General features: G+C 46.0%; 1 protein-coding gene across 1 annotated transcript; it reads left to right on the plus strand.

Moving 5' to 3' along the window:
• Positions 1–1,837: 1,837 nt before the first annotated feature.
• Positions 1,838–11,894, plus strand: LRRC32 (leucine rich repeat containing 32; the record flags this gene model as incomplete). Its single annotated transcript, XM_082014503.1, has 3 exons — positions 1,838–1,860; positions 5,143–5,233; positions 9,954–11,894. 3 exons carry the CDS (start codon positions 1,838–1,840, stop codon positions 11,892–11,894), a joined length of 2,055 nt encoding a protein of 684 aa, XP_081870629.1.
• Between the last annotated feature and the right edge of the window lie 14,512 nt (positions 11,895–26,406).

The following is a 26,406-nucleotide window of genomic DNA, read 5'->3' on the forward strand; positions in this document are numbered from 1 at the left end:
TTTGTTTCTGTCCAGGCTCTTCTTCACAGTTCAGCTGGCACAGCTGCTTGGCCACTTGGTAAAACAGCTTGAGGAACAGAGCTGGCTTTTTAAAAAAAAGCTATATTTTTCCCCTGCTACTTTTTCCCCTCCAAATCCAAACTTCCCACAGTGCTCTGAGCATACAGGAGTAGGAAAAGGTGATGCTGCAATCATCCAGGGCACCCACTACTCTTCAGGCATGATATTCACATCCCATGTCCAAATAAAATCAAATTATCCTCTTTAAAAAAAAAAAAAAGAAGTCTTTTTCTTTTCTTGAAGACCTCAAATATTTGAGGTTTTCCTTGTGAAAGCGTCCGTGCATCGCAGGTGCTATTGCATGCTGCTGCTGAGGCGAACTCTAACCCCAGGGCATCCAAAAGGCACCGGAACCTCCGGGCACCACGGCAGTCCTCAGCTCCAGCGCGAGCCTCCTGCTCGCCCCGGGGGATTGCAGACCTCGACTTCAGGGAGCTTGCCAAAGGCACCCCGTGAAAACCAGTGTCGCAGCCGGCTCGGACCGAGGCACTGGTGAGAGCCCACTCGAAGCCGACTTGTCCAGGGTTGTGACCATCTCCCTGGCAGGCTGTTCTGAGAGCTAAGCGTGGATTTTTCTATTCATTGCACCTGATCGTGCCCTCTCCCGCCCGCACGCAGACTTGCCACCGCCTCGTAGCGCTTACGCTGCCTCGCAAAGCCAACGAGACGACAAGAGCCCGGCTCTTGGGCGTATTATTTCAGCCACGAGAAAAGCGCGTTGCAACAGCTCAGGCTCGTGAGGCTGGGCGAAAGTAACGGGGAAATTTATGTGAAGGCAGGTTTGCCAGAAGCAGGCGTCCGTCGGCAAAGGGAAGTGAGGAAACCAGCGATTAGACAGATGCTCCAGCCCTAGAGGGCAGCACAAAATAATAAATATAAAGCTGAACTCGCAGGCGGTCTGAAATCGCCTTCCGCAGGGCAAAAGCAGCCCTTCTGCAATGGGAAGTTTGTGCTCGCGTGGCCGGGAGGTTGAGCGCTGTGTACCCACTGCCGAAAATTCAGCAGCTCGTCTGGATGTTCAGACCCCGCTGCCTTTACCAATCTCGCCAGTTCCTGACTCGCGCCACGAAAACCCTTCAAATCCGGTGCGTTGTAGCTGACCCCCCATCCTGCCAGCAGGCTGCTATCCCACTCCGACTGGCTGGACCACTGCAAAGAGAAGGAGTTATTTCTTCCAGGGCAGGTTTCCCGATTCTGGGCTTTATATTTACCAGCCGTGAATTTGAAACCTTTAATCCTCAGGCGCTGTTTTCCTGGATGCAGAGAGCGATCGAGGTGCAGGGGCAGGAGGCTGCAACCCTCCAGGAATGCAACTCACGGACACAAAACCCTAAAGTAAACACGCTGCCTTGCACCACGCACGTAGCCAAACAATGGCACCGGCAACGATAAGTCACTTACTCCCCTGAGCGAGCCCGGGGCCCGATCCTGACCGTTTCCCTGGCAAAAATCCCCCTTGTTTCCCAACGCCTGCCCCGAGCAAGGGCTTCAGGATGTCGCGCGGTAGCTGCCTCCCTCCGGAGCACAGCGGTGGCCAGGACCCAGCAAGAGCCCGGAGAGGAGTCCGGAGGAAGACAAGCAGCAGAATTTAAAGCAGACACTGTCCCAAGTAAGGTTATTTCCCCAAAAATGTCTTCGTTACGAAGTTACGAGTGAGCCTCTTGGTGTCCCGAATGAGGGAATGTGAAGCTGAAGAACGATTTCACCGGTACCAGGACGGAGCCGGTCTTGCAGAGCTGGATATGCTTTTTAAAGACATGTTAAGCAGTGTTTGGGGATGCGAGAAACCCTTGAAACAAGGTAAATGTGAATATTCACTCTTTTTAACCCTGAAGGCTCTAACAAGGCAGCAAAGAGTCTTGTGTGAAAAAGGATCAGCCCCTGGGGAGTTTGTTTTGTGTTTTGTGTATTTTCTCATATTTAACCTCTCTTTGGCACAGGAGAGTGTCTCTGTTAGTTGTCTGAGCAGTAACAAAAATTACCTTTGGGGGAAATTTGGAAGGTGCTGCTGTTGTCAGCTACAAGCAACATCTATGAAGTGGGTTCGGGGTTAATATTGTAATAGAGGTGGAGGCAAATACTGTTCTGGAGTGGGAACTGGGCAAACTGGGATGAAACCCTGGTTCTTCCAGGGTTTCAAATGTGTCTTGGGGCAAAGCACTGCTCTTCTCTGCCTTCGCCCTCCCATCGGTTAAGTGGGCATGCTGACGTGGTTTGGGTACTATGCTTTTTCCAGATGCTAAATTATTTGACCCACTTAATGAGATTCCTTGGAGGTGTTACTGCAATCACCTACGCTACTCGGCTGCGTATGGGCTGGGTAATTCTGAAGCAGCCTGATGGAAAGCTGTGACACCGACTGCGGTCCAGAGCTCCGTCCTGCTCTGACACAGGCTGGGATTTTTATCACAGCTGCCAGTGGGAGCGAACTGGCACCCAGCACAAAGCTGCTTCTGCTCTGGGAAAGCCGCAGAGCACTAGAAGCTCCTTTAGGCTGAGTTGCTGCTGCTGCTGCTGCTCCCGGAGTGTTTTTGTAAGCTGTGGTTGGAGACGTCGGTGCCGGTGCCCAGGCAGGCTTCAGTGGTGATGCTCTCTGACACCAGGGCAATGGGGTCCTGCGAGCCCTCAGCTCTGCACTGGGAGAGGGTGGTGGGCATCTGAGACCTGCCCAGAGGGCAGAGGAGAAGGGGGACACGGTGTTGTGTCTCACTAGGTGGGTCTAAAGGTTGTCCAGAGAAAGGCTGGGTGAGGAAAAGCTCTTCCGCTGAACGGAACAGCACCTTGGGAAGGGGATCTCCATGAGCAAGGAGGTTGTGCTGTACCTTGAGGAGGGGTTTACCCTCCTCTGGATGCAGTCCATGTGGTCTTGTATTGGAAGAGACCACCACGTCCCAGTGCTTCGGGATATGACAGCCACCTTAGAAACAATTTGAAGGACAGAGTCCTTGCTTACTACAGATCTGTTTTACACAGCAAGCCATTAAATCAGGTTTTTGTGTTCAAATGCATCAGTTTTTCAGTTGCTTTATAAACGTATAATTTAGGAAGCTTCAAAGCACGTTAAGACCCCGGATTGTGTCAGGTTTATCATTCGAGAGAAGACATCGCAGAGCACACGGGATGCACGCTGTCCCATCAGGCTGGTGCCCTGTTGTGGGTAACATCCACGGAGATTTTGCCAACTTAATTAATCGGATTTAAACAGAACCAATTTCTATTTGAGGGCTCTGAGTAAAGCTTTGTAATCATTGGTACCTTTGTCTTTTCTCTCAGTTTTGGCACACTAATACCCAAACGATAAAACTCATTTTCTCCTCCTTATAGGAGGCACTTTCTTCTCTAAGCTACAGGGAATGAGGAACAGCGGGGGAATGACAGAGACATTATAGATGGTAGTATCAGCAATTCCTCCTTCCACAGGATGATTTCAGTGTATTCTGCAAACAAGAATTAAAAGGGTCGAGAATGAGCACCCTTGGTCTTATTTTAGAGGAAGGAAACAGGCTTCTGATCCTGCTGCTGAGCCTCAAAGACAATCTCCAAGCTCTTTCACCTTGGGGTCCCAGATCATCATCCATCACTAGTTGTTCCCCTGAATGGGAAGGAATGTGCAATCTGAAAATAGAGTAGATGTGGTCTAAGCCTCCCCAGTTTCTCTCTTCCTCGTACACAACTCTCTTCTCTAGTTGGGAAGTGGAGGGATGGGCAGGTTCCCATAGTGAACCTGTTGGTATTGCTGTGCCGCAATTGCCATTGCTGCACGGAAGCGTGGCCATCAGCTGCATCCCTCAAACAGTGACTAAGTCCCTAAGTTCAGGGATCTCCACCAGCTGGGAACGATCCCATCTCTTTTGTTTCCAGCCTCCTGATGCTCTGTGGGTGGAAGCCACTGAGTAACGGTACATTGATGCTGTTTTTTGGCGGCATGTGTGCATGGGATTGGCACTCATTTGGAGCTTGCCAAATGCAGGCTTGCTCCTGGAAAGACTTAAGAGCAGTGCTAGCTAAGCACTGCTGCATGGCTTCCAGTTAGGAGCTGGCACGTGTCTCACTGGCTCTGGATGTGGGCAGGACCCGCTCAGACCTGCCTGCAAGAAGTCATACAAATACAGACAGATTCTGCATGTCTGCAACAGAGGCTGTCATAAAGGAGTGATATCTGGAGCTCACATAAATGGTGACCATAGCCAGAGATCTCATTAGTGCCATCTAGAAACAAGCCCTTTTGAAAGACGAATGCTTTCTCTTGGCTTCGGTCGTATTTTCTCCCATTGCCCAGTGACAGGCGTTCCAGTGCTGTTTGCTCCTTTTGCAGTTATTTCTACACGCTTTTCTGGAGTGCTTTCCAAACAGTTAAACTCTGATGAATCCTTTGTTTCACGCAAAACCATGCCATTTTATATCTGTCTCTTTGTAAGGCATCTGTTTCAAAAGCCTGCCTGTACCTGGGATGTATAAAATGGAAAACTAACCTTTGGACAAAAAGTTCTCGGTCTCTTCTTTAAGCTCTTTATATTAACTCAACAAATCTACGTGCGTGTGTAAAAGCTCTTTGACTCTCTGGGATGAGAGGAGTGGAATATGTTGTGGATGGAAATGGAAATGTTCCCAACGCCTGTTGTTTCTGAGTGGCATCTGTTCGCTTTGCTCAGGACTTGGCAACCCAAAACCCCAGCCCAGTTGAAAGTACCTGAGCTGCCTCTATGGGGAGAGTGAAGGTAACTCACTCTTCAGTGGTTGTCTTTCTCCATGATGCCAGACACATTGCCCAGCTTAAGCACCTGGAATTCATTGAGTGGCCTGGGTATCATCTCGGTGGCAGCTGAAAGCACACAGGGGCAATCCCATGAAATGCCTTGGACCTTCCTTTCAAGTCCTTATATAAATCTCTCTTCGTTCCACCAGGCTCAAAGGGATGCAAAGGTACGTAGGTGGGTCTTAAGTGCTGTAGGCTCAGAGATGCGTTAATTTATTGCACTGCGTGTGTGCTTCTCCATGTTAGACGATGATCTGGGGCCAGCTTCTGCAGCATTGGCCACTGCGTCACGTTTGAAATCTAACCACAATTACTTCTACCTGCAGAACCATGAAACTGTACATCATCTTCTTCCTGGCAGTGGTGAACAGAGGGACCTCTAACTATCAGCCCACAGAGGGGATGTCTTGTGAAATGGTAAGGCTGTCTCCCTACTCAGGCCCCTGGAGATCCTGGATGAGGTTGGGACCCCCTTGTTACAGCCACTGCACAAATAGTTATGGTCTCTGAGAAGGGAAACCCCCCAGGACCAGGCTCTCCGGGGTGGCAGAGGTGGGCTTTGCTGGGTGAGTGGGTGCTCAGCAGGCTGTTCCCAGGCTATGTCACTGTAGCGACAGCACATAAAAGGGGGAAAAAAGAAGGGTCATTGTCTTTGTCTTTTTCTAAGGGGGAGCTGGTTAAAGGAAATTTGACCTGGTTTCCCCAGGACTGTACAGGGATTCTCTAGCTGAGACAGAGAAAGAACTCACACCTAAACAACTGCTTTCTATCAGGCCTAAGTTCTTTACACTTTAAATAAAGCATCTTCTGTGAAATACATATATACCAGCCCTTTTGTAATAACAGGGAGACTGACCTCCTCTGCCCTGACACAGCATGGCTGCCAGGGCAGTTGTACCTGACTTCTGCGGCAGGTAAAAGAAGTGACAAAGCCTCTCGCTCCAGTACAAAATTTGCTCCTTGTATTTTTGCAAGCACCTGGTACAATATTGTAAAAGTTACCCACAGCTGAACTTTCTCCCTTCCCTTTCCAAGTGCTTCTGACTGTAACAGGCTGTTTAAAAATACTTATCTTTTTTTTTTTCCTTGAACATTGAAGCTGTTCAGCACAAATCCTCAAGAATTTCCAAAATAGGGAAAAAAATAATTTGCTAGCTGTACACATCTCCCTTATGGGACTCATTCCATTCCTGCCCACCCTGCCGTATTGCTGCACTTCCTGAATTCCAGAGAAATTAAGACCTAGTATATATAAAAAGATCTTGGGAAGGTGACTGGGTAGCTCGGTTCATTGGCTGGGGAGGGAAGACTGATGAAGCCACCGTAAATATGACAGCTTGGGTCCCATGTATCATAGTCACATGAAGGCTGGGCGAGACATGCGATAATCAAAGCAGATTTGTCCCATCCCATTTCTTCATGGGTCACAGATCAGGCTGATTGATTGCTGAGAAGTAAACACATCCTTGTTTCCACCAGCCCACTGTAAACCGCTTTCATCAACCCAAGGCCCTACACAACTAGGCTGGGATAAATTCAGCCCTGACAGAAAACAGGCTGCAGCCGGGGGCTGGGATGCTCCTCTGGTATAAACTGACAGCTCAGCATCGCTAATGTCAATGGAGCTTTGCTCATCTTCCTTCGCTGGGCGTTTGGTCCAATGGAAGGGGGAGGGTATAAATCCAAACACAAGCTTAAAGAGAGCGGGAGCTACTGGATTAGCTGATGGGTCCACCAGCAGTCCCGCCTGCTTCACGTGATGATTTTTCATCACAGTCTCGCTGTTTTAGATGGTACTTTCCCTGTAGCAAGACCTTTAGAACAGCAAAGTCTCAGAAATGAAAACTTTTGTCCCAGATCTGCTGGAAGAGGCATGAACCAGAAACCTGTGCCCCACTCCGGCTCACCGCTGGTGCTCCTGTCATTGAACCAAAGTCTTGTAAACGAGGTTTTAGGAAGTAAACAGTCCCTACCAGACCCCTGACATGGGAGTGAGCTGCAGTGATTATGCAAGTTACTGTGCATCTGCCCGTTTGAGAGACAACAAAGCATATCTTAAATTTCAGGAGGTTCTTCCTAACTCGTATTGATATCCAAGGAGAGGAGTTTCCACTAGTTCATGGTTTGCCTCCCCAAGAAAAATGTTTCTGCTAATTCATGTTAACTGGGAAAGGAGGAGCTTCCAAATAATTCATAGAAGGGAAGGGTTTTCAGCAAATTATATATTACCTTGCATCGAGGTCATGCAAGAACGCATGCGTATCTGGTCATCACAGGTCAGCCAATATGTGGTACCTGGGCAAATTGCTAAGATTTTGTTGTGTAGCTGAGCCTCCACCTGGGCAGCTCTTCTAGAGAATGGACATGGACACTGTGCAAGTGCAAGGCGATGCCAAGTGGCTCCAGCCCAAATTCTTTGGTTCAAACACTCATGAGTTGATAAGGGGGAACACAGGTGGATGCTTGGATCCAGCTGCCTTGTTTGTAGGGTTCTTGCTAAGGTGAGTGACAACTTCCACCCAGTGTGAGCAGTGAAGAATCAGAGAATCCAAACATTGCTCAACTTTTGAGCTGTTGGGTCATTTTTTCACCAGCACCTGAATGGGACCAGACACCGAAGGGACCAAGTGCTCCCCACACTGCAGTACTTCATGCCAATGGACTTCAAACAAACCAGTGGCAGCGTCAGCAGAGATGATGAAGTTAGAACATGAGATTGGCAAAAACCTCTTTTCCAGCCTCAGGCTGCCAACCCATTGGGCTACAGGGTGGGAGGAGAGGAGACACACACACAAACAGATGCTGTTTGTTCCGTCCCACTGAGACATGCTTCATCTGTTCTTCCTAGTGCTGATGAGAATGAAATTCATGCAGTTTGAGCCTCAGGGAGAAAAGATGGTGCAGAACGGACTAGATAAGAAATTCAGCGAGGATCAAAATAGTCAGTGAAAAGGAATGAGAGTTAAAAAAAATGGGAGGGGAAACTTTATAGGAACAAATGGCAGTCAGTGGGAGGTATAGATTTTATCAGTCCCTGTTATCACCGGGAGGGTTCAATGGCTGCAGATTAAAGGCCCAATCCTGCAAGATACGTGGTGAACTGGAACTGACCTCTCCCTCATTGACTTCAGTGAAAACCAGCCAACTGACGCCAACAGGAGTTGGACCAGGACTTCGCTACGGCGCTGGGTGCCCAGAGGGAGCAGAGGGTGCTCAACACTTGCTGAGATCTGGCTCGAAGTGTGGGAAGAAACCTGGAATTTGCCTCAGGCTGCAAAGCGACTGCAGCTTTTTCACTCTGGCTTCTCCCATTCTCCCTCCCCTGGCTTCTTCCTTCTGGCTTCTCCCTCTTCCACAAAATGAAGAGGAGACTTCCTGCTCCATTCCTGAGCCTCAGAGTTGAGCCTAGCTCTGTGCATATTTTAGCTCAAAATAAGCAATCCTACAGTGGCTTTGCAGGAAAGAAATAATGTCAGGAAGAAGCCAGAAAATTCCCTTCTCTTTTCTTCTAATTATTTGGGGGGGGGGGGATTTGAGTGATTGGGAGGGGGGGGAAAGGAGGGGATTCAGGTTTTAATAGGTGTCATGAAGAAAATGAACTCTATCCCAGTCAAAAGCAGCACAACAGTCCATTTACTTGGGATCTTTGGGAAAGATGTATCATGGGAAGGACTGTGGAGCAGCCTATGTGTATCTAGAGTTTGGATGAGCACTTACACTTCTCTGACACATTTTTGTGCTGTCTCCAAAACATACATGATGCAAAAGAGATTCACAAAATGCTGACTATTGCCCCACTTCTCCTAAACAGACCTGCCACTTCATTCACCTAAAAGTTCACATGAAACAGATGGTTTTTAATATTTTTTACTTTTAATGTTTCTTTAATGTCTGAAAAGCTTTGCGTCATGGAATCTGGATTCTGCTTCTCCACAGAAATTAAGTTTCAACAGATTTTTTTCTTTCTTTTCTTTCTGATCTTTCTACAAACAGTACATGACCCAGTCACCCAAATACATTTATAACAAGAGTTTTCCTCCAGTAAATTAAAGGCTGCCTAAGCCTTTCACATTCCACTTCCTCCTGCTGCTGTATGTTGTCCTTAAGAACAAAATACAGCTTGACATTTATGCAAGGATGATCATGTTCATGTTTCCAATGTTCCTTATGAACACACACTCCAAATTTTGCTCTGGACACAGATTCAGTCCTAGCTACAATTAAACAGACATGCATCTAGAAGATTAATTTGACTTTGACGTTTGGGGTTTTTCTCTACCCTGCTGCTGAGAATTGGATTGAAAAGCCATGACCCTCATGGCACATCACAGCTTTTTGCCTCTCTAAAAGCTGGCTTTACATATTTTTTCTTTTCCATGTTGTATCACAGGTGCCTTGTGTGGGTGGTTTCATAAGGTATGCTCCACATATAAGACAAAAGGAACAGTTACCTTAAGAAAAGGGTAAATATGGATGGTAAAAGCAGGAGGAGTTTGGAGGTTTGCATCAGAAATGTTTCAGTAGTTGAAGACCCATTTGGTTAAGGATGCATTGCTTCACTAAGCCCTGGCTAAAGAAAGACACAGTCAAATATCTGAGGGTGTGACTAAGGAGAGAGATTTTTTTTGTGCCATAGGATCCTCAAACATTACTCCACCTCCTTGCTTTGGGACTAATGCTACCAATAGACTGGAGCTCTTCTAGGAACTGCTTACTATTGCAAGTAGAGTTTGCAGAATCGAATATAACGACAAAGCTGAGAAAATCAATCATCAGAACAAAAGTGAGGAAACAGTGCTTGATTGCAAGGTAAAGAGCGAAAAACTCCTTCACTTAGGACTATTAAAATGAGCCCAGGAGAAGGGTACAAAAAGGAGAACATTTAGTAGGCATCACATGCAGATAAAACTCTCTAGCGTTGCAAGTCAGAAATGTCTTTAAAATGAAACGAGTGCTGTTAGCTGCAAAGAAGACTTAGGGTGGTTGTTCTTGTTGTCTGAATGCTCAGACAAAATAGTGTGGTCAGTGTTTCAGAAGAAGGAACTGCCTGGATGCTGAATATTTTTTTCTTTGTATTTCATGCAAATATGTTTTTCATTTGTCACGTGACGACCCCTTTTCTCTCTTTTTCTGGCAGGCAAACTCGCAGGCATTTTGCCACAACAAAGACCTTCACCAAATCCCTCGTGAGCTCCATCCAAATGTAAACAAAATAGATCTGTCTGGAAATGTGATTCAAAGCATCCCTGAAATGCCATTATCATTTTACACTTCCCTCCAGTGCCTGGATTTAAGCTCTAACCAGATAAGCTTCATCACGCCTGGAGTCTTTGCACATATGACGAGTTTGCTGGAAATAAATTTAGCCAACAATCACTTATATGAGCTTGCTCAGAATGGGACAGAGGGGATTGGACTTTTACCCAAGGTGGAAATACTGGACTTGTCCCACAACAGTCTGTACAATGGGATGGCTGAGTATTTCATTAAACAAGCTCCAGCACTGCGGTATCTTTCCTTGGCAGACAACAGTATTATAATGATATCACACAAGATGTTTCAGGGATCTCCCAGTCTTGTGGAGGTAGATCTTCAGAGTAATATCATCATGGAAATAGAAGAAGGTGCTTTTGAGACTCTAGTGAACCTTTCCAAACTCAATCTCTCCATGAATTCAATTACTTGCATCTCTGATTTCAACCTCAGGCAGCTGGAGATACTTGACCTTAGCAGGAATAGCATTGAGACCTTCCACACCGCAAAGTCAGATGATGAATACAGCTTAAGATGTTTGGACCTGAGTGAAAACAAACTGCTTCGCTTCCCAGTCTTCCCCCAGGTAAATAAACTGGTAACTCTGAATTTATCAAAGAATTTAATCCAGCTCACTGCTGAATCCCCTCATAATAAAATGGACTATATGGAAAATGAGTGGCTAGATGCTTCTTTTCATCTTCTTGATCAGAAGCAAAGTAGAAACAAAAGTTCTCTTTATTTATCCCATCTTGTATATCTAGACTTAAGTTATAATGAAATCAAATCCATTCCGGATGAGTTCTTTGAATCAATGTTGTCCCTTCACACCCTTAATCTCAGTAAAAACTGTCTTCAGGCATTTGCAGTAACTTATGACAGTGCATTGACCTCCCTAACTGTCCTCGACCTGAGCTACAATGCTTTGCAGAACCTTCTCCTAGATGCTGGCACGTTGTCAAATTTGAAGGAGCTCTACATTCAAAGCAACCACCTTCAGACCCTGCAATTTGATATCTTCTCAAGTCTTCCTAGCCTCAGACTGCTTAATCTACAGAGCAATAATATCAGCCTTTGCAGTATGTACTCAGGATTAGCTAAGCAAAGACTTGCTGGAGAGGAAAGTGGTTGTGTATCATTTGTCGATTCTCCTACTCTTCAGTACTTGTACCTAGCCGACAACATGCTGAACATCCTACCAGCATACACTTTCTACAAGACTTCTCTGATTGTCTTGGACCTTGCCATGAACCCTGGACTGAAAATAGAAGTTAAAGCATTATCAGGACTGGAAAAGTCTCTGGAATATTTGTATTTACATGGCAATAGCCTGATAGACTTAAACATTGACTTGCCCTGTTTTAGTCACCTTAAATATTTAAACCTCTCTGAAAATCAGCTGAACTGGTTGCCTAAGTGGGGTAGTGACTCTCCACTGGAAGTTCTGGACTTGAGGAACAATAGGTTCAGTACATTACAGAACAGCAATATTTTAGCATTAGAAAATTCCCTTAAAAACTTGTATCTCACTGGGAACCCACTAAACTGCTGTGGAAACATCTGGCTCTCATCAATGATCCAGAACAAAAATGTCCAGATCCCCAATGTGGAGCACTTAATGTGCCAGTACACTCAGAACTTCGGGTACCAGGAAGAAATGCACATCGGGAACATCAGACCAGAAGACTGTGAAAAAGAGGATCTGAAGAAAATCAACTTCCTTATTATATTAACATTTGTGTTGGTTTTATCCGTGATCATCATTGGTGTTGGTTCTTTCTTTTGCTTCCGCAGGCAAAACTTTAGCCATCAGTTTAAAGCATAGGAACACAAAATGCCTTGAAAACTGAAGAAATCAGGTGCTATACTGCCGGTGTGTAGAAATGAAGGGTAAAATTCTCATCTTTGATTTTTAACTGTGGATTTTAAGATGGTTTCAAAGTGCCCCTGGACTGCACCACTATAGTGCTCTGGGTTGCAGGGACCGAAAGGAGAATTTGCCATGTTTTGCACTTGCTTCATGCACAAGCAGATCTGCCTAAGAAGTTCATACAGTGGTAGAAGAGGCCACTGTTAGGCCCTGCTGTTGTTTTGAGGGATGTGTAATTTAAACCAGACCAAAAGAAAAAGCCCTCCTGAGGTCTTGAGACTTTTCACTAAGCTCAAAGATACTTTGTGATGTCACCTTCACAGAAAGACTTTATGTAAATTGAGCATTGTGACTGAATCACCTTTTTATGACAGTCATTGATGACATCAACTGAGTAGGAAAGCCCTTCTCAAAGTTATGTGCCTCCATGAGATATTCTGCTTTGAGCTATGAGCTGTGCTTTTTCCTACCTAGTTAGAACTAACAGCTCCTAACCCTTCTTAAGCTTAAGTCATACAAGCCAATGCCAGAGCGGGCCAATATACAGTCTTTCAGTCCTTGAAGTTGGTTGCAAATCTCCTACGAGTTCCAAAACAACGAGAATTTAGCTTAAAAAGGAAATCACAGTTGATGTCTGTTGTGCTCGTGGCTGCCATTTTGAAAAGTCCACAGCTCTCCATGGGAGCCAAAAACCTTGGTGGTAGGAACCTCTTTGGATACCACCCTTTACTTGTAGTATGTTGCTCCAACCGCTGGGGCAGGACATGAGAGGCAGATGAGGTTAATTAGTCTTGGCACTTAATACCCACGAGGGATGTAAGAAAATCTCAGGCGTGCAACAGCAGCACTATATCTTACCCAGTTCTGCTCAGAAGGTCACAAGTCCACAGTTCAACTCAAAGAGGAGAAATTTGCTCCTCGTGTGCAATACATATTTAACTGGGTTTAATGTGAAGAAATTCATTTCTGGGGTTAATGCTTTTTAAAAGAGGAATCTTGGAGAATGAATTTCAACCAGCTACCATTGGACTGAAATGTTTATATGTCTAAGGAAAACTGTTGGGAAGTCACTGCATACAGCTGCATTTCAATGCAAAAAAAAAAAAAAAAAAGGTCTATTTTTAAAGGTCACAGGAGGTTAGACAGAAAAAAGGTGTTTTGAAGATTCTGGTGTGAAACAATACACAAGCAACCTAGTCCTGGGCCATTATTCAGGTGAGATGTCCACTGTCTCTCTCTAAAAGGTTATTATGGTCTAGAGGACTGGCTGCAAGAAAAGTTATGTAGATCCTCATTCTGTGATGGGTTTAACATGGCCAGCCTGTTGCGTTGCTAAAAGCTGACACTGACATATATTATGTCCCATACTCTGACAACAGGTTAACCCTTTTGAAGTGAAAAGCAGCTCACCAACAGTAGGAGCCTGATCTACTAACAGGGTTCAATGGGTTTGAAAGGAGCTATATCAGGTTTTCTGTTAATGCCAGGACATGTACTTTAAGGCACATAAGAGAAATAGAGGTCAAACCAAAACCTGTCGAAGTAAGTAACTCAGAGTCAAATTGCTGCTCCACTTCTGTTTTTTCCAGCTAGTGAATGTCAAAATTAACACACTACAAAAAGGTGTATAATTCTATTTTCAAAGCAGGTATGTAAGAAACTGGCTGGTAGTTTTCATTGTGGAATTTTGTACAATAAAGACACCTTTGAATTTTGTAAAAAGCACAGGGTCGTGAATATATTAAAGCACCGGCTTGGAATGCTCCAAATGAAAAGCTATGTCTTCCTACTTTTCTATGGTATTCAGACTTCACCTTCTGGTCCTGAAGCAGGGACAGCTGCTCCATATCTCAGAGTACAACCAATGGAGAAGAAAGAGATCTGCTGAAGACGTAGGCAAGCATTTGTACAAACAGTCAGCAGCAATAGGGCCTGATCTAACATCTACAAAGTCAACGTTACCCATTGGCTAAAGCTCTTATTCTCGTAGGAGAGAGTTTGCACAAGCAGCAAACCCAGGGATTAGTTGGAAGCCTGACGCTGAAGTCAGTGAGCTTTTCCTTTGGTGTGAAAGCAAGTGGAGCTGGGCACCCAGATGCAGGCTAATTTATCCACACACTGAGTTCATGCCTTTTGTGTCAAGCACGGCAAGATTATATCTCCTTCTAAGAGTCAGTATTAGCTTGGCTGCCATGACTGGAATCAGTTAATAACCTGATGACAGAGCCAAACCCATTTAATTAACGGTTTTAACACTGCTTTTGTTTGGCTCTACCAAAAGGAAGTCCTTGTTATTACTAAACATCTGGGACTAATTAGACTTCTACTGACTTCCCTGGGAGCAGAAACAGCTTTCTCGAGGAATAAGCCTCAGAAGTAAAGTGCAGAATGGCTCATTTGGATTTCTCTGTTACCAACATAAGCAACCGAGAAGTGACATGAGCCCACTCCAGTCAATTCTGTTATTCTGGATGGGGTGAGGAGGGTGAGGGAAAGAAAATACAAATAAAAGAGCAAAGACGGGGAATACAGGGAGAAATGGGAGCTCTCCATGATATTATTCCTCAAAATAAGGGTACACAGATGACAGCCCCAACTTTTGCCTCCCCTGTCTGCTTCTGTGCCTGCAAGAAGCCCAAATGCCAAAGTACGTGATCCTGCATCAAACGTAGCCATTACTCACACATTATACATCCTTCTGCCAGCTAGCCCGATTGTCCTAACAGGCTGGCATGATACAGGTGGCTTTGACTGTGATTTTGCAACCATAATTCACACACTCGTTCACTGCTTTTTCATAAAGTCCTTGCAACAGCCTCTGTTGATGCAAAGCGAGCTCATGCTGCTTACCCAGGGAACACCCTTCTGGGTTCTGGGATACCTTGTAGAGCATGTGGGACTTATACAACCAATGCAAACTTTTTTTTTTTTTTAATTATTGCATGCAACCCGTGGCTGCCTCTCTGCAGATGTTGGCATGGGGGGCAGGACACTAGATTCCCTTGAATTATTTCCTACCACAGCATGCTGTGGTTTGTTCCCAAAACTGATCCTCTGCAGTAAGATCAGGTAGACCTAAGTACTGAAAGCACTAGAAACACTCCCAGAGTCTCTAAAGGTTCAACAAGTCATGACTCATGTTGGTCATCCATGGAAAGTCAAGTCTTAGTTTCCAAAGGCGTTGTTTTTTCCTGCAAAGCCAGGACAAAACAATACCCTAGCAGAGTTCCAGAGCCTCTGGTTACAGACCTCTCTGCAGGGACCCTGCTCAGCCCTGAACTAGCCATAGTGGATTAGTATCAAACCCAGTAAGAGCCTTCGAATATTTTGGAAGCCCAGAGCATTTTCTTTCCTGTTCCTATCTATTCTCCGTGCCACTCAGTACCCTCTTACTTGTCTGGGAAGAAACAAACCAAAACCACCGCCTGAATCGCCTGTATCTCCACATGAGAGAAAAACATGTCTGACCTTGCATCGCCGTATCTATTATTTTCCATAAACAATTGTCTATTCTGTTTGTGCACACATGTGCAGAGGTACAGCCATGCACAGGCTAGTATAAGAAATACGACACTTCACTATTAGTTTTGTTTAACCTAAATTGGAACAGCCTGTACTAAATTATCTTCTATAACAACAAACAGCCCGTGGTGCTTGTGCCTATGGATTCCCATTTCATGCCTGTCCATGTGAAGTAATTTGATCAAGATTTTCAAAAGCGATCAGTGATTTATTTTCAGATGCCTAAATCTGCAGCCTGCATCTCACCAATCCTGAAACAAGTCTGATTTTCCAGAAAACTGGGTCCATCTCCTCTGAAAACCAAACCTCTGTGGTACGTCTTATACAAGCTCCAGAAAAAGCTGAGATTGTCCAGATGTATATATAATTCTTTCACTTACTGCTTTTTAATGGTAGTTGCCTGCTCTGTCAGAGCTGTATTGAGCATCTGAAGAGCTGAAATGCAGCAAAGCTACCCACCAACACCTCCTCTGACAACACCTGTGGTCTGCTCTCAGAAGGATCAAGTTAAATATCTTCTCACTCACAGAGCAATCGTTCACCTGCTGTTGTGGCTTAATTTGAGTGAGAGAGGAAAATTATCCCTAAGGAAAGAACAAAAACTCCGTCTAGGGTCTGCAGCTTTCTAACAATGCTGCAATTGTCCAGACAGAGTAGATTTTGGTCTCATGGGTCATGGATTGGTGAGGTTCCAAATAAATTTTGCCAAGAAACAAAAGGAAAGGGAGATGAGAGGAGTTGAGAGCCAACAGAGAGCTCAGGGTGAGTGATGGGAAAAGGAGAAAACAAAGTGTTGATGTAATTCCCTCCAAGCAGTGGAGGGCTCAAAATACTCCAGAGGAACAGGCAGTAATAGATACCTACCAACCTCTACCCAACCCAAGAGGTGAGAGGACATCTATGAAGCTTCAGCTCATCTCTTGACTACAAGGAGAAGTGAGAAGAGAGCCTAGGATACAGGTAATAGAGGAGCAGAAATGAGGGATGATAGAAGTGAAAGATGGAAGAGAAATGGAGTAGAGAGGAGGGTTTTAGTACAATTCAGCTCTTCATGACGGGTAACCAAGAATTGTAACTGGAAACTGAAGAGCATTCAAGAGAGGCGTGGGAAAAGCTTTGCAAAGAGGCGGCCAGAGCTGAGCTATGCGGAGCAGAGGGAGACACGGATACCTCGGCCAGGCAACATGCTAGCTGTCTGCAGATGTGACACGTGTAAACAGAGGAGGACATCAGCCCACGAGGGGTGACAAACAGAAGTATATAGTAACCAGGGAAACAGGGTGAAACCAAAACGGGAGGGAAAAAAGACTGAATAAGCAAAGAATAACTTTCCAAGGAGGGACCGTTGGGCTGTGCAATGCTCTTTCACAAGCAAAGACATTTGGAGGCTGATGCAACATGATACTAAATAAAATTTTGGCAAATATAAGGGAACAGTCCTGCAACACTGGGAGAGTCACTTTTCTCCCAAGCTATCGATCATGGCTGTTCTGTCACATTGCAGAGCCAAGTTAGTTCTACAGATTTCCTCCTCCCGTCCATTTCTAACAGTCACTGCATCAAAGATGCACATTTTACAGCTCATAACCAGTATTCTTTATGAAGAAACATTCTGGAAGGTGACAACAGAAGAGATTCTTCTCTACTGTTTCTGACTTTCCCACAAAATGGAGTGGAGAGGGGAGTCCAGGGTCCCCAAGACAAGAGCAGAGAAGGACAACAATCCATTTTCAGGCAGGAAACTCACCAAGGAGAAGAAGGAATGGAACAGGCAACCAGGCAGGATGTGTGGGGTGGGGAGAACAGAAGGGGAATAAGCACAGCTAAACCAGGAATTTGGAAGACAAATGGAGAAAGAATGGATGAAATCAGAAGGAGAATGCAGCATTACAGGGCAGAAATAAAGGAAAGGAAGGCTGCACACTGCTTTAAGCTACATTTCTGTATTTAAGCTGATGGGACAGAGCCTTTACAGTGTTTGTGGATAACACCAAATAGAGCAGTGGTTTGATATGTTAGGGGCAGAGCTGCTATTCAGAGGGACCTTCCAGATCAGAGCAATGGCCCAACAGAAACCTCCTGACGTTCAGCAAAGACCTGTAGCTTGGACAGAACAAGCTTGTGCAACACTCCAGCCTAGGGACAAGATGACAGGAAAGTAGCTTTGCAGAAGAAGACATGAGGGTCTGGGTGGACAACAAGTTCTGCATGAATCAACATCATGCCCTAGTGATGACGAAATCCAGCTGCATACTGAGCTGTATTTGCAAAAACTTAGAAAGTCAAGAGTTGTTGTTACTCCCCTCTATTTGGCACATCTAACACCACATCTGGAGACTGTGCCCAGCTGTGGGCCTCACAGTGCAAAAGAGAGACTGACAAACTGGAGTGAGTCCAGCAGAGGCCACCAATATGGTCAAGGGGCTGAAGCATATATCTGAGAAAAAGATGGAGGAAACTAGGCTTGTTGAGCCGGGAGAAGAGAAAATCTTGGGGGGAAATCTTTTAGGAATACTGGAAGGGCAGTTACAAAGAAGACAGAATCAGCTTCTCTCAGGAGCATTCAGTTAAAGGACAAGATGCAGCCCCTGAGAGCCTGCAACGGGGGAATCATACAATCATTTAGCTTGGAAAAGACCTTTAAGATCATCAAGTTCAACTGTTAACCTAGTACTGACAAGTCCACTACTAAACCATGTCTCTAGGCACCACATCTACACATCTTTTAAATACCTCCAGGTATGGTGACTCCACCACTTCCATAGGCAGCCTCTTCCAATGCCTGACAACCCATTCAGTGAAGACATTGTTCCTAATATCCAATTTAAACCTCCCCTGGCACAACTTGAGGACATTTCCTCCTATTGGTTGTTACTTGGGAGAAGAGACCAACATCCACCTCACCACAACCCCCTTTCAGGTAGTTGCAGAGAGCGATGAGGGCTCCCCTCAGCCTCCTCTTCTCCAGACTGAACACCCCCAGTTCCCTCAGCTGCTCCTCATCAGACTTGTTCTCCAGACCCTTCACCAGCTTCTTGCCCTTCTCTGGACATGCTCCAGCACCTCAACATCCTTCTTGGAGTGAGGGGCCCAACACTGAACATAGGATTCAAGATGTGACCTCACCAGTGCCGACTACAGGGGCACCATCACTTCCCTGTTCCTGCTGGCCACACTATTGCTGATACAGGCCAGGATGCTGCTGGCCTTCTTGGCCACCTGAGCACACTGCTGGCTCATGTTCAGCCGGCACTCCCAGGTCCTTTTTGGCTGGGCAGCTCTCCAGCCATTCCTCCCCAAGCCTGTAGCATTGCATGGGGTTGTTGTGACCCAAGTGCAGGACCCGGCACTTGGCCTTGTTGAACCTCATACAGATGACCTCTGCCCATCGATCCAGCCTGTCCAGATCCCTGTGCAGAGCCCTCCTGCCCTTCAGCAGATCAACACTCCCACCCAACTTGATGTCATCTGCAAACTGACTGAGGGAGTACTCGACCCCTCATCCAGATCATCTATAAAGATATTGAACAGAACTGGACTCAATACTGAGCCCTGGGGAACACTGCTTGTGACCGGCAACTGACTGGATTTAAGTCCATTCACCCCAACTCTTTGGGCCTGGACATCCAGCCAATTTTTTACCCAACGAAGAGTACACCTGTCTAAGCCATGAGCAGCCAGTTTCTCCAGGAGAATGTTGTGGGAGACAGTGTCAAAGGCTTTACTAAAGTCCAGGTAGACAACATCCACAGCTTTTTCCTCAGCTGCTAAGCAGGTCACCTGGTCATAGAAGGAAATCAAGTTGGTGAAGCAGGACCTGCCTTTCATAAAGCCATGCTGACAGGGCCTGATCACCTGAGTGTCCTGTACGTGCCATGTAACGCACTCGAGATGATCTGCCTCATAACCTTCCCCAGCCAGAGGTCAGACTGACAGGCCTGTGGTTCCTCAGATCTTCCTTCTGGCCCTTCTTGTAGATGAGTGTCACGTTTGCTAACCTCCGGTCCACTGGGACATCCCCGGTGAGCCAGCACTGATGAGAAATGATGGAAAGTGGCTCAGTGAGCACTTCCACCAGCTATCTCAGTACCCTTGGGTGGATCCCATCCAGCCCCATAGACCTGTGTGTGTCTAAGTGGTGCAGCAGGTCACTAACCATTTCCTCTTGGATTATGGGGCCTTCATTCTGCTCCCCGTCCCTGTCTTCCAGCTCAGGGGCCTGAGTACCCAGAGAACAACTGGTCTTACTATTAAAGACTGAGGCAAAGAAGGCATTCATGCTATCATGGCATGCTGCTATCATGGACTTCCGGAGGGCAGACTTTGGCCTGTTCAGGTCACTGGTGGAGAGAGTCCCTTGGGAGACAGTCCTGAAGGACAAAGGGGTTCAGGAAGGCTGGACAGTCTTCAAGAAGGAAATCTTAAAGGCGCAGGAGCAGGCGGTCCCCATGTGCCGTAAGAAGAGCTGGTGGGGAAGGCGACCGGCCTGGCTGAACAGGGAGATTTTGTTGGGACTCAGGGAAAAGAGGAGAGTTTATCACCTCGGGAAGAAGGGGCAGGCAACTCATGAAGAGTACAAGGATCTCGTTAGGTCAAGCAAGGACAAAATTAGAAAGGCAAAAGCCCGGCTAGAGCTCAGTCTGGCTACAGTCGTAAAGGATAACAAAAAATGTTTTTACAAATATATTAACAACAAAAAGAGAGGCAAGGAGAATCTCCATCCCCTACTAGATATGGTGGGGAACATTGTCTCCAAGGATGAGGACAAGGCTGAGGTACTTAATGCCTTCTTTGCCTCAGTCTTTAATAGCCACTCCAGGTATCCACAGGATATTCAGCCCCCTGAGCTGGAAGACGGGGATGGAGAGCACAATGTACTCCTCATAATCCAGGAGGAAGCAGTCAAGGACATGCTAAGCCACCTGGACACCCACAAGTCTATGGGGCCTGATGGGATCCACCCAAGAGTACTGAGAGAGCTGGCGGAGGAGCTTGCCAAGCCACTCTCCATTGTTTATCAGCAGTCCTGGTTAACAGGGGAGGTCCCAGAAGACTGGAGGCTTGCCAATGTGACGCCCGTCTACAAGAAAGGCCGGAAGGAGGATCCTGGGAACTACAGGCCTGTCAGCCTGACCTCTGTACCAGGGAAGATTATGGAGCGGCTGGTCTTGAGAGTGCTCACAGGGCACCTGCAGGACAACCAAGCAATCAGGCCCAGCCAGCATGGGTTCATGAAAGGCAGGTCCTGCTTGACCAACCTGATCTCCTTCTATGACCAGGTGACCCACCTAGTGGATGAGGGAAAGGCTGTGGATGTTGTCTACCTGGACTTTAGTAAAGCCTTTGACACTGTCTCCCACAGCATTCTCCTGGAGAAACTGGCGGTTCGTGGCTTGGACGGGTTTACTCTTCGCTGGGTGAGGAACTGGCTGGACGGCTGAGCCCAGAGAGTTGTGGTGAGCGGCGTTAAATCCGGCTGGCGGCCGATCACAAGCGGTGTTCCCCAGGGCTCGGTTCTGGGGCCGGTCTTGTTCAATATCTTTATCGATGATCTGGGTGAGGGGATCGAGTGTTCCCTCAGTAAGTTTGCAGATGACACCAAGTTGGGTGGGAGTGTTGATGTGCTGGAGGGTAGGAGGGCTCTGCAGAGGGATCTGGACAGGCTGGATTGATGGGCAGAGGTCAACTGTATGAGGTTTAATAAGGCCAAGTTTAATAAGGCCAAGTCCTGCACTTGGGCCACAACAACCCCATGCAACGCTACAGGCTTGGGAGGAGTGGCTGGAGAGCTGCCCGGTGGAAAGGGACCTGGGGGTGCTGGCTGACAGCCGGCTGAACATGAGCCAGCAGTGTGCCCAGGTGGCCAAGAAGGCCAACAGCGTCCTGGCCTGTATCAGCACTAGTGTGGCCAGCAGGAGTAGGGCAGTGATTGTGCCCCTGTACTCGGCACTGGTGAGGCCGCACCTTGAATACTGTGTTCAGTTTTGGGTCCCTCACTACAAGAAGGATGTTGAGGTGCTGGAGCGTGTCCAGAGAAGGGCAACGAAGCTGGTGAGTGGGCTGGAACACAAGTTTTATGAGGAGCGGCTGAGGGAATTGGGGTTGTTTAGTCTGGAGAAGAGAAGGCTGAGGGGAGACCTTATCGCTCTCTGCAACTACCTGAAAGGGGGTTGTGGCGACCAGGGTGTTGGCCTCTTCTCCCAAGTAACTAGCGATAGGACAAGAGGAAATGGCCTCAAGTTGTGCCAGGGGAGGTTTAGATTGGATATCAGGAAAAATTTCTTCACTGAGAGAGTGGTCAGGCATTGGAACAGGCTGCCCAGGGAGGTGGTGGAGTCGCCATCTCTGGAAGTGTTCAAAAAACGTGTGGATGTGGCGCTTCAGGACATGGTTTAGGGGACATGGTGGCGCTGGATTAATGGTTGGACTTGATGATCTTGAAGGTCCTTTCCAACTTAGTGATTCTGTGATTCTGTGATTAAGTACCTCAGCCTTTTCCTCATGTCTGTCACTATGTTTCCCCCCACATCCCGTAAAGGATGGAGCATCTCCTTAGCCCTCCTTTTGTTGCTAACGTATTCATAAAAACGTTTTTTATTGTCTTTCATGGTAGTAGCCAGATTAAGTTCTAGTTGGGCTTTGGCCCAGCTAGATGTTCAGATTGAACATAAGGAAAAGATTCTTCATAGTTAGAGAGGTCAAAGTGTGCAAAATCCTTGGAGATTTTCAAAACTCGTCAGAGCAAGGCCCTGAGCAACCACTTCTGACAGTGAAGTTGGCCTTGCTTTGTTTGGGAAGCTGGGCTGGAGCTCTCCAGAGGCCTGTTCCAACCTGAGCACCTGAGCTATTCTCTGAGTCTTTCCCAAACAAGAAGAACGGGTCATGCACTTAGGTGAGGAGTAGAGTACCAGAGAAACTTCTGAGCAACAGTCCGTTAGCGGTATCGACTCCTGGCACTGAAGCTGTGGAGGAGATTTGGCACTAGAAGTGTCCGGAGAGGTGGCAAAAGTAGCTGATAACATCAGATGTGGTCAGAGTTAGTCAGATCGTGGAAGTCCAAGTTCACATAATGGGGTGGGGGTTTTTTTATTTATTTATATAGTTCAAATTTAATGTTTTCAAAATTTTTCATTAAAATTCTGAAAAATGTGAAGTTGTGAAATATCTGCTTTGTAAGGCCAGAGATTCAGTTTGAATTCAGTTATTCCTACTGCAGCAAGCAGATTCTCATACAATGAAGAAAAAATCATTGCAACATTCAGTTTGCTTTTATTATATTTGTTCTAGAGAAGATGAAGAAATGTTTCAATAGGCTAATGCTAAGTAACATCCCCCCAGTTATCAGTAAAACAAAGCAAAACAAAACAAAACAAAAGAAAAATAAAATGTTAGGCTGTTGAATCTATATAAGTTTTTTCATGGTTTAACACATCAAGTGCTGGGACACAGGAAGAATATAAAATAAAATAATGGCAGTAACCTTTTGAAATTCCAGAAGAGACCTATGAGGTAAGATTTTTGTTCCAAAACATTTTTTATTGTAAAACTTCCTTCCATCATGAGTACTTATATAATAATTGGTGCTTCTTTACAATATTTACAAGATTTGTGACTCCAGTGCCTTTCATTTTAAAATGTTGTAACAAAAAATTCTGGCAAGAGTTGTAGATTGAAGAGTTTCAAAACCCCAACTTCATTAATTGTTGCTTATTCTTGGAAAAAGCTCTTTGTAGCAGACCTTAGCATATGTTTCTTGCCTTACATATGTGATTCAAGACCGTGTGTTTCCTCTAATCTGTTCCTTATGTTTTGCTACAGACATAAGGCAAGTTACTGCATTGCTGAACTGGACCCATCACCCCTAAATCGAGCTCCTTTCCTCTTTGGAAGAATGATGCCCAGTGAGGTGGAAGGCCAGAAAAGGATTTGGATTCTTTAATTGCCATTCCATGTATTTAAGTCCAAAATCTAAATCTTTGCAGTCCTTGTTCAGCTGCTGATTCTTCCATCTGGTGCCTCAAGTCTGTAAAGGACTATGTTTGATGCTGAAATTCCATGTGCATTTAACAGTCTGCTCCTTGGCATGTTCAGAAATGCCACAGACAGCACATCCATTCCTATCTGTGTAAGCCCCAACAATGCTCATGTTGAGCATCCCCCCGCCAACTCTCCTAAGCGGGTAGATATTGCTGAAGCTCCGCTGGTAGGTAAAGCTCTGCACAAAGTGTAGATGGAAATAGAGATGCCATGATAACCCCATGGCCAATTCTCTTCCCTACCCAGACAGTATTTTCTGCTCCTCAAGCAGTGGCCTCTTTGCTTATCCAAGGGGAGCGCTGGGTGGACCCTATCAATTTATCCTCAATTTTGTCTCAATTTACAGAATGTTGTGCCCCTTAAGAAGCACTTAAGTAATCCCTGGAGGAGGGAACTGTGCCCTCCACACAATGAATTGGCCACTGAGGCTGCAGAAGGCAGAGGCAAAAAGCCTGAACAAGACATTTGGGAACTACCATGCTCCCTTATTGCTTGACGTACTTATTAAAGCATTCCCCTTCCTGCAGAGGAGAAAATTCAGCCATGGTGTGCGGTAGTCTACATGGTGCTCTAAACTTTATGCTAGAGGAGAAAAAAGAAAGAAAAACTACCACATCCTCCCGTTGAAAGAAAAACTACCACATCCTCCCGTTGCTGTGTTTAATTGGAAGGTTTGGGGATGTGAACCACCAGTAGTCAGTACTGCCTGCCTTTGTAGCCCAGATTAAGGCATTTAAGTCACAGAGGGAAGTTAAAATGCATGTGTTATCATGAAGGATTATGACATCTGAGTCCCCTGACAGACATCTAAATTCCCCCCCTACAGGGGCTGGAGGCTGTGACTCAGGTCTTCTGGGAGACACACAGTCCTGCGACATAGTGAGCTGAACCTCTCTTCAGCCTCCATCAACTCTATTGACTAGATTTCCACTAGCTACCAAAGAAGCAGACATGGTGATGTCTGCATCTAGAAACTTACGCTTAGGTACCTTTAGGTTGAAAAACACCCCTAAGATCATTGAGTCCAACCATTAACCTGGCACTGCCAAGTCCACCACTAAACTGTGTCCCTAAGCACCACATCTACATGTCTTTTAAATACCTCCAGGGATGGTGACTCCACCACTTCCATAGGCAGCCTCTTCCAATGCCTGACAACCCATTCAGTGAAGACATTGTTCCTAATATCCAATCTAAACCTCCCCTGGCACAACTTGAGGCCGTTTCCTCCTATTGGTTGTTATTTGGGAGAAGAGACCAACCCCCACCTCACCACAACCCCCTTTCAGGTAGTTGTAGAGAGCGATGAGGTCTCCCCTCAGCCTCCTCTGCTCCAGACTGAACACCCCCAGTTCCCTCAGCCGGTCCTCATCAGACTTGTTCTCCAGACCCCTCACCAGCTCCGTTGCCCTTCTCTGGACACGCTCCAGCACCTCAACGTCCTTCTTGTAACGAGGGGCCCAAAACTGAACACAGGATTCAAGATGTGGCCTCACCAGTGCCGAGTACAGGGGCACCATCACTGCCCTGCTCCTGCTGGCCACACTAGAGTTGACACAAGCTAGAGCTTAATCTTAACGCAGAGCTAAGGACTTGTGTCGGTTGCCTAAACAGAGGCAGCTAGTTCAGTCTATGGCAAGAAACTAGTGCTGTTTGGGATGTTCCTGGGGTTTGGGCTGCATCAGTACAGAGTTTTCAGGTATGATACAGGATAGAAAGAAAAACATAGCTATTCTTGAGTATCAGCTGCAGGCCAGGCAACATACCCCAGGGCATCTCAAAGACAACTGAACACCAGTTTGTGGGTATCCAGTCAAACCCACTGTTGGATAAGAAGTCAGAATTAGTTTGAAAAGCAGGCACTCTGAGTCCTTTGCTTTAAGTGGTTGGCATGTCAGATCTGCTCTCTGAAGTCTAATGTCAGCTTGTTCTCTTAAACAGTAATCAAAACCAGAAATCAAGACCAGCTTTCAACTAGGAAGGTTTTGCACAACTCTCTGCCTGTGCACATCCAATGTCATGTTATCTGTTTTTCTTCTTTTCCCACGGTGTAATTGCTTTTCCAACCTCCTGCTTCCTTAGGCTGCTCACAAGGAGGCTTTTGAGTAAATGCAATAAAAGTGCAATGACATCACGTGTTTGTGCATTACAGAATGTATCACTTCATTCGGTTTGCATCGTGCACTTCCTACTGCTCTTCAGTAGACCTCTGGACTCACCCACACAAAATATCCTCAGATGTCTCCTAGCAGAGTACCTGAGTGATGCACAGTTAAACTACTTTACTGCGGTCTGTGGAGCAATGCTTTCAGCATCTCATGACCCAAATGTTGGGGTTTTTTTCTTACCACTTCTTATTTCACAACTCGCCTGTTGGGATTTTGGTTTTGTGCAAGAGTTGTTATGGGAATAAAGTCTTATCTCAAAGAAAAATTTTGCTTTATTTGCATCCAATACAATGAGTAGATCTCCCTAACTTTCCTCTCCCAGCAATAATTAAAAAAAAAGCTTTATTCAATTAATAAAGGCCTAGAAGACATAGCTAAGACATAGCTAAGTTTTGCATACAAACATCCAAAACTCCCTTGTTTTTCCACTGCTCTGTTTTGGATCCCCCCCCAAATTAGAAATAAAGGCACAACATGCCATCTGCATTGGGAAGGTATGGCAATCATTTCTCTCATTAAGCCAGTGCAGTTTTTGAAGATGTCTCAGCCGTAAATGAATAAGGTCAAGTTACAATCTGTTCACCAGCCAAGCTCTCACAACACTCTACATCTTCCCTTCCTTGTGAAGTAGTTTAAATCATCTTCATGTTTTACTTGACAAATGGGACAGGCTAAGACTACGTCCAGGATCATTTACATCCTGACTAGGGATAATTTACTGGGTCATGAGACCCGGCTCC

This window comes from Phaethon aethereus (genome assembly GCF_964289735.1).
Source record: "Phaethon aethereus genome assembly, chromosome: 1".
Classification (NCBI taxonomy): Eukaryota; Metazoa; Chordata; class Aves; order Phaethontiformes; family Phaethontidae; genus Phaethon; species Phaethon aethereus.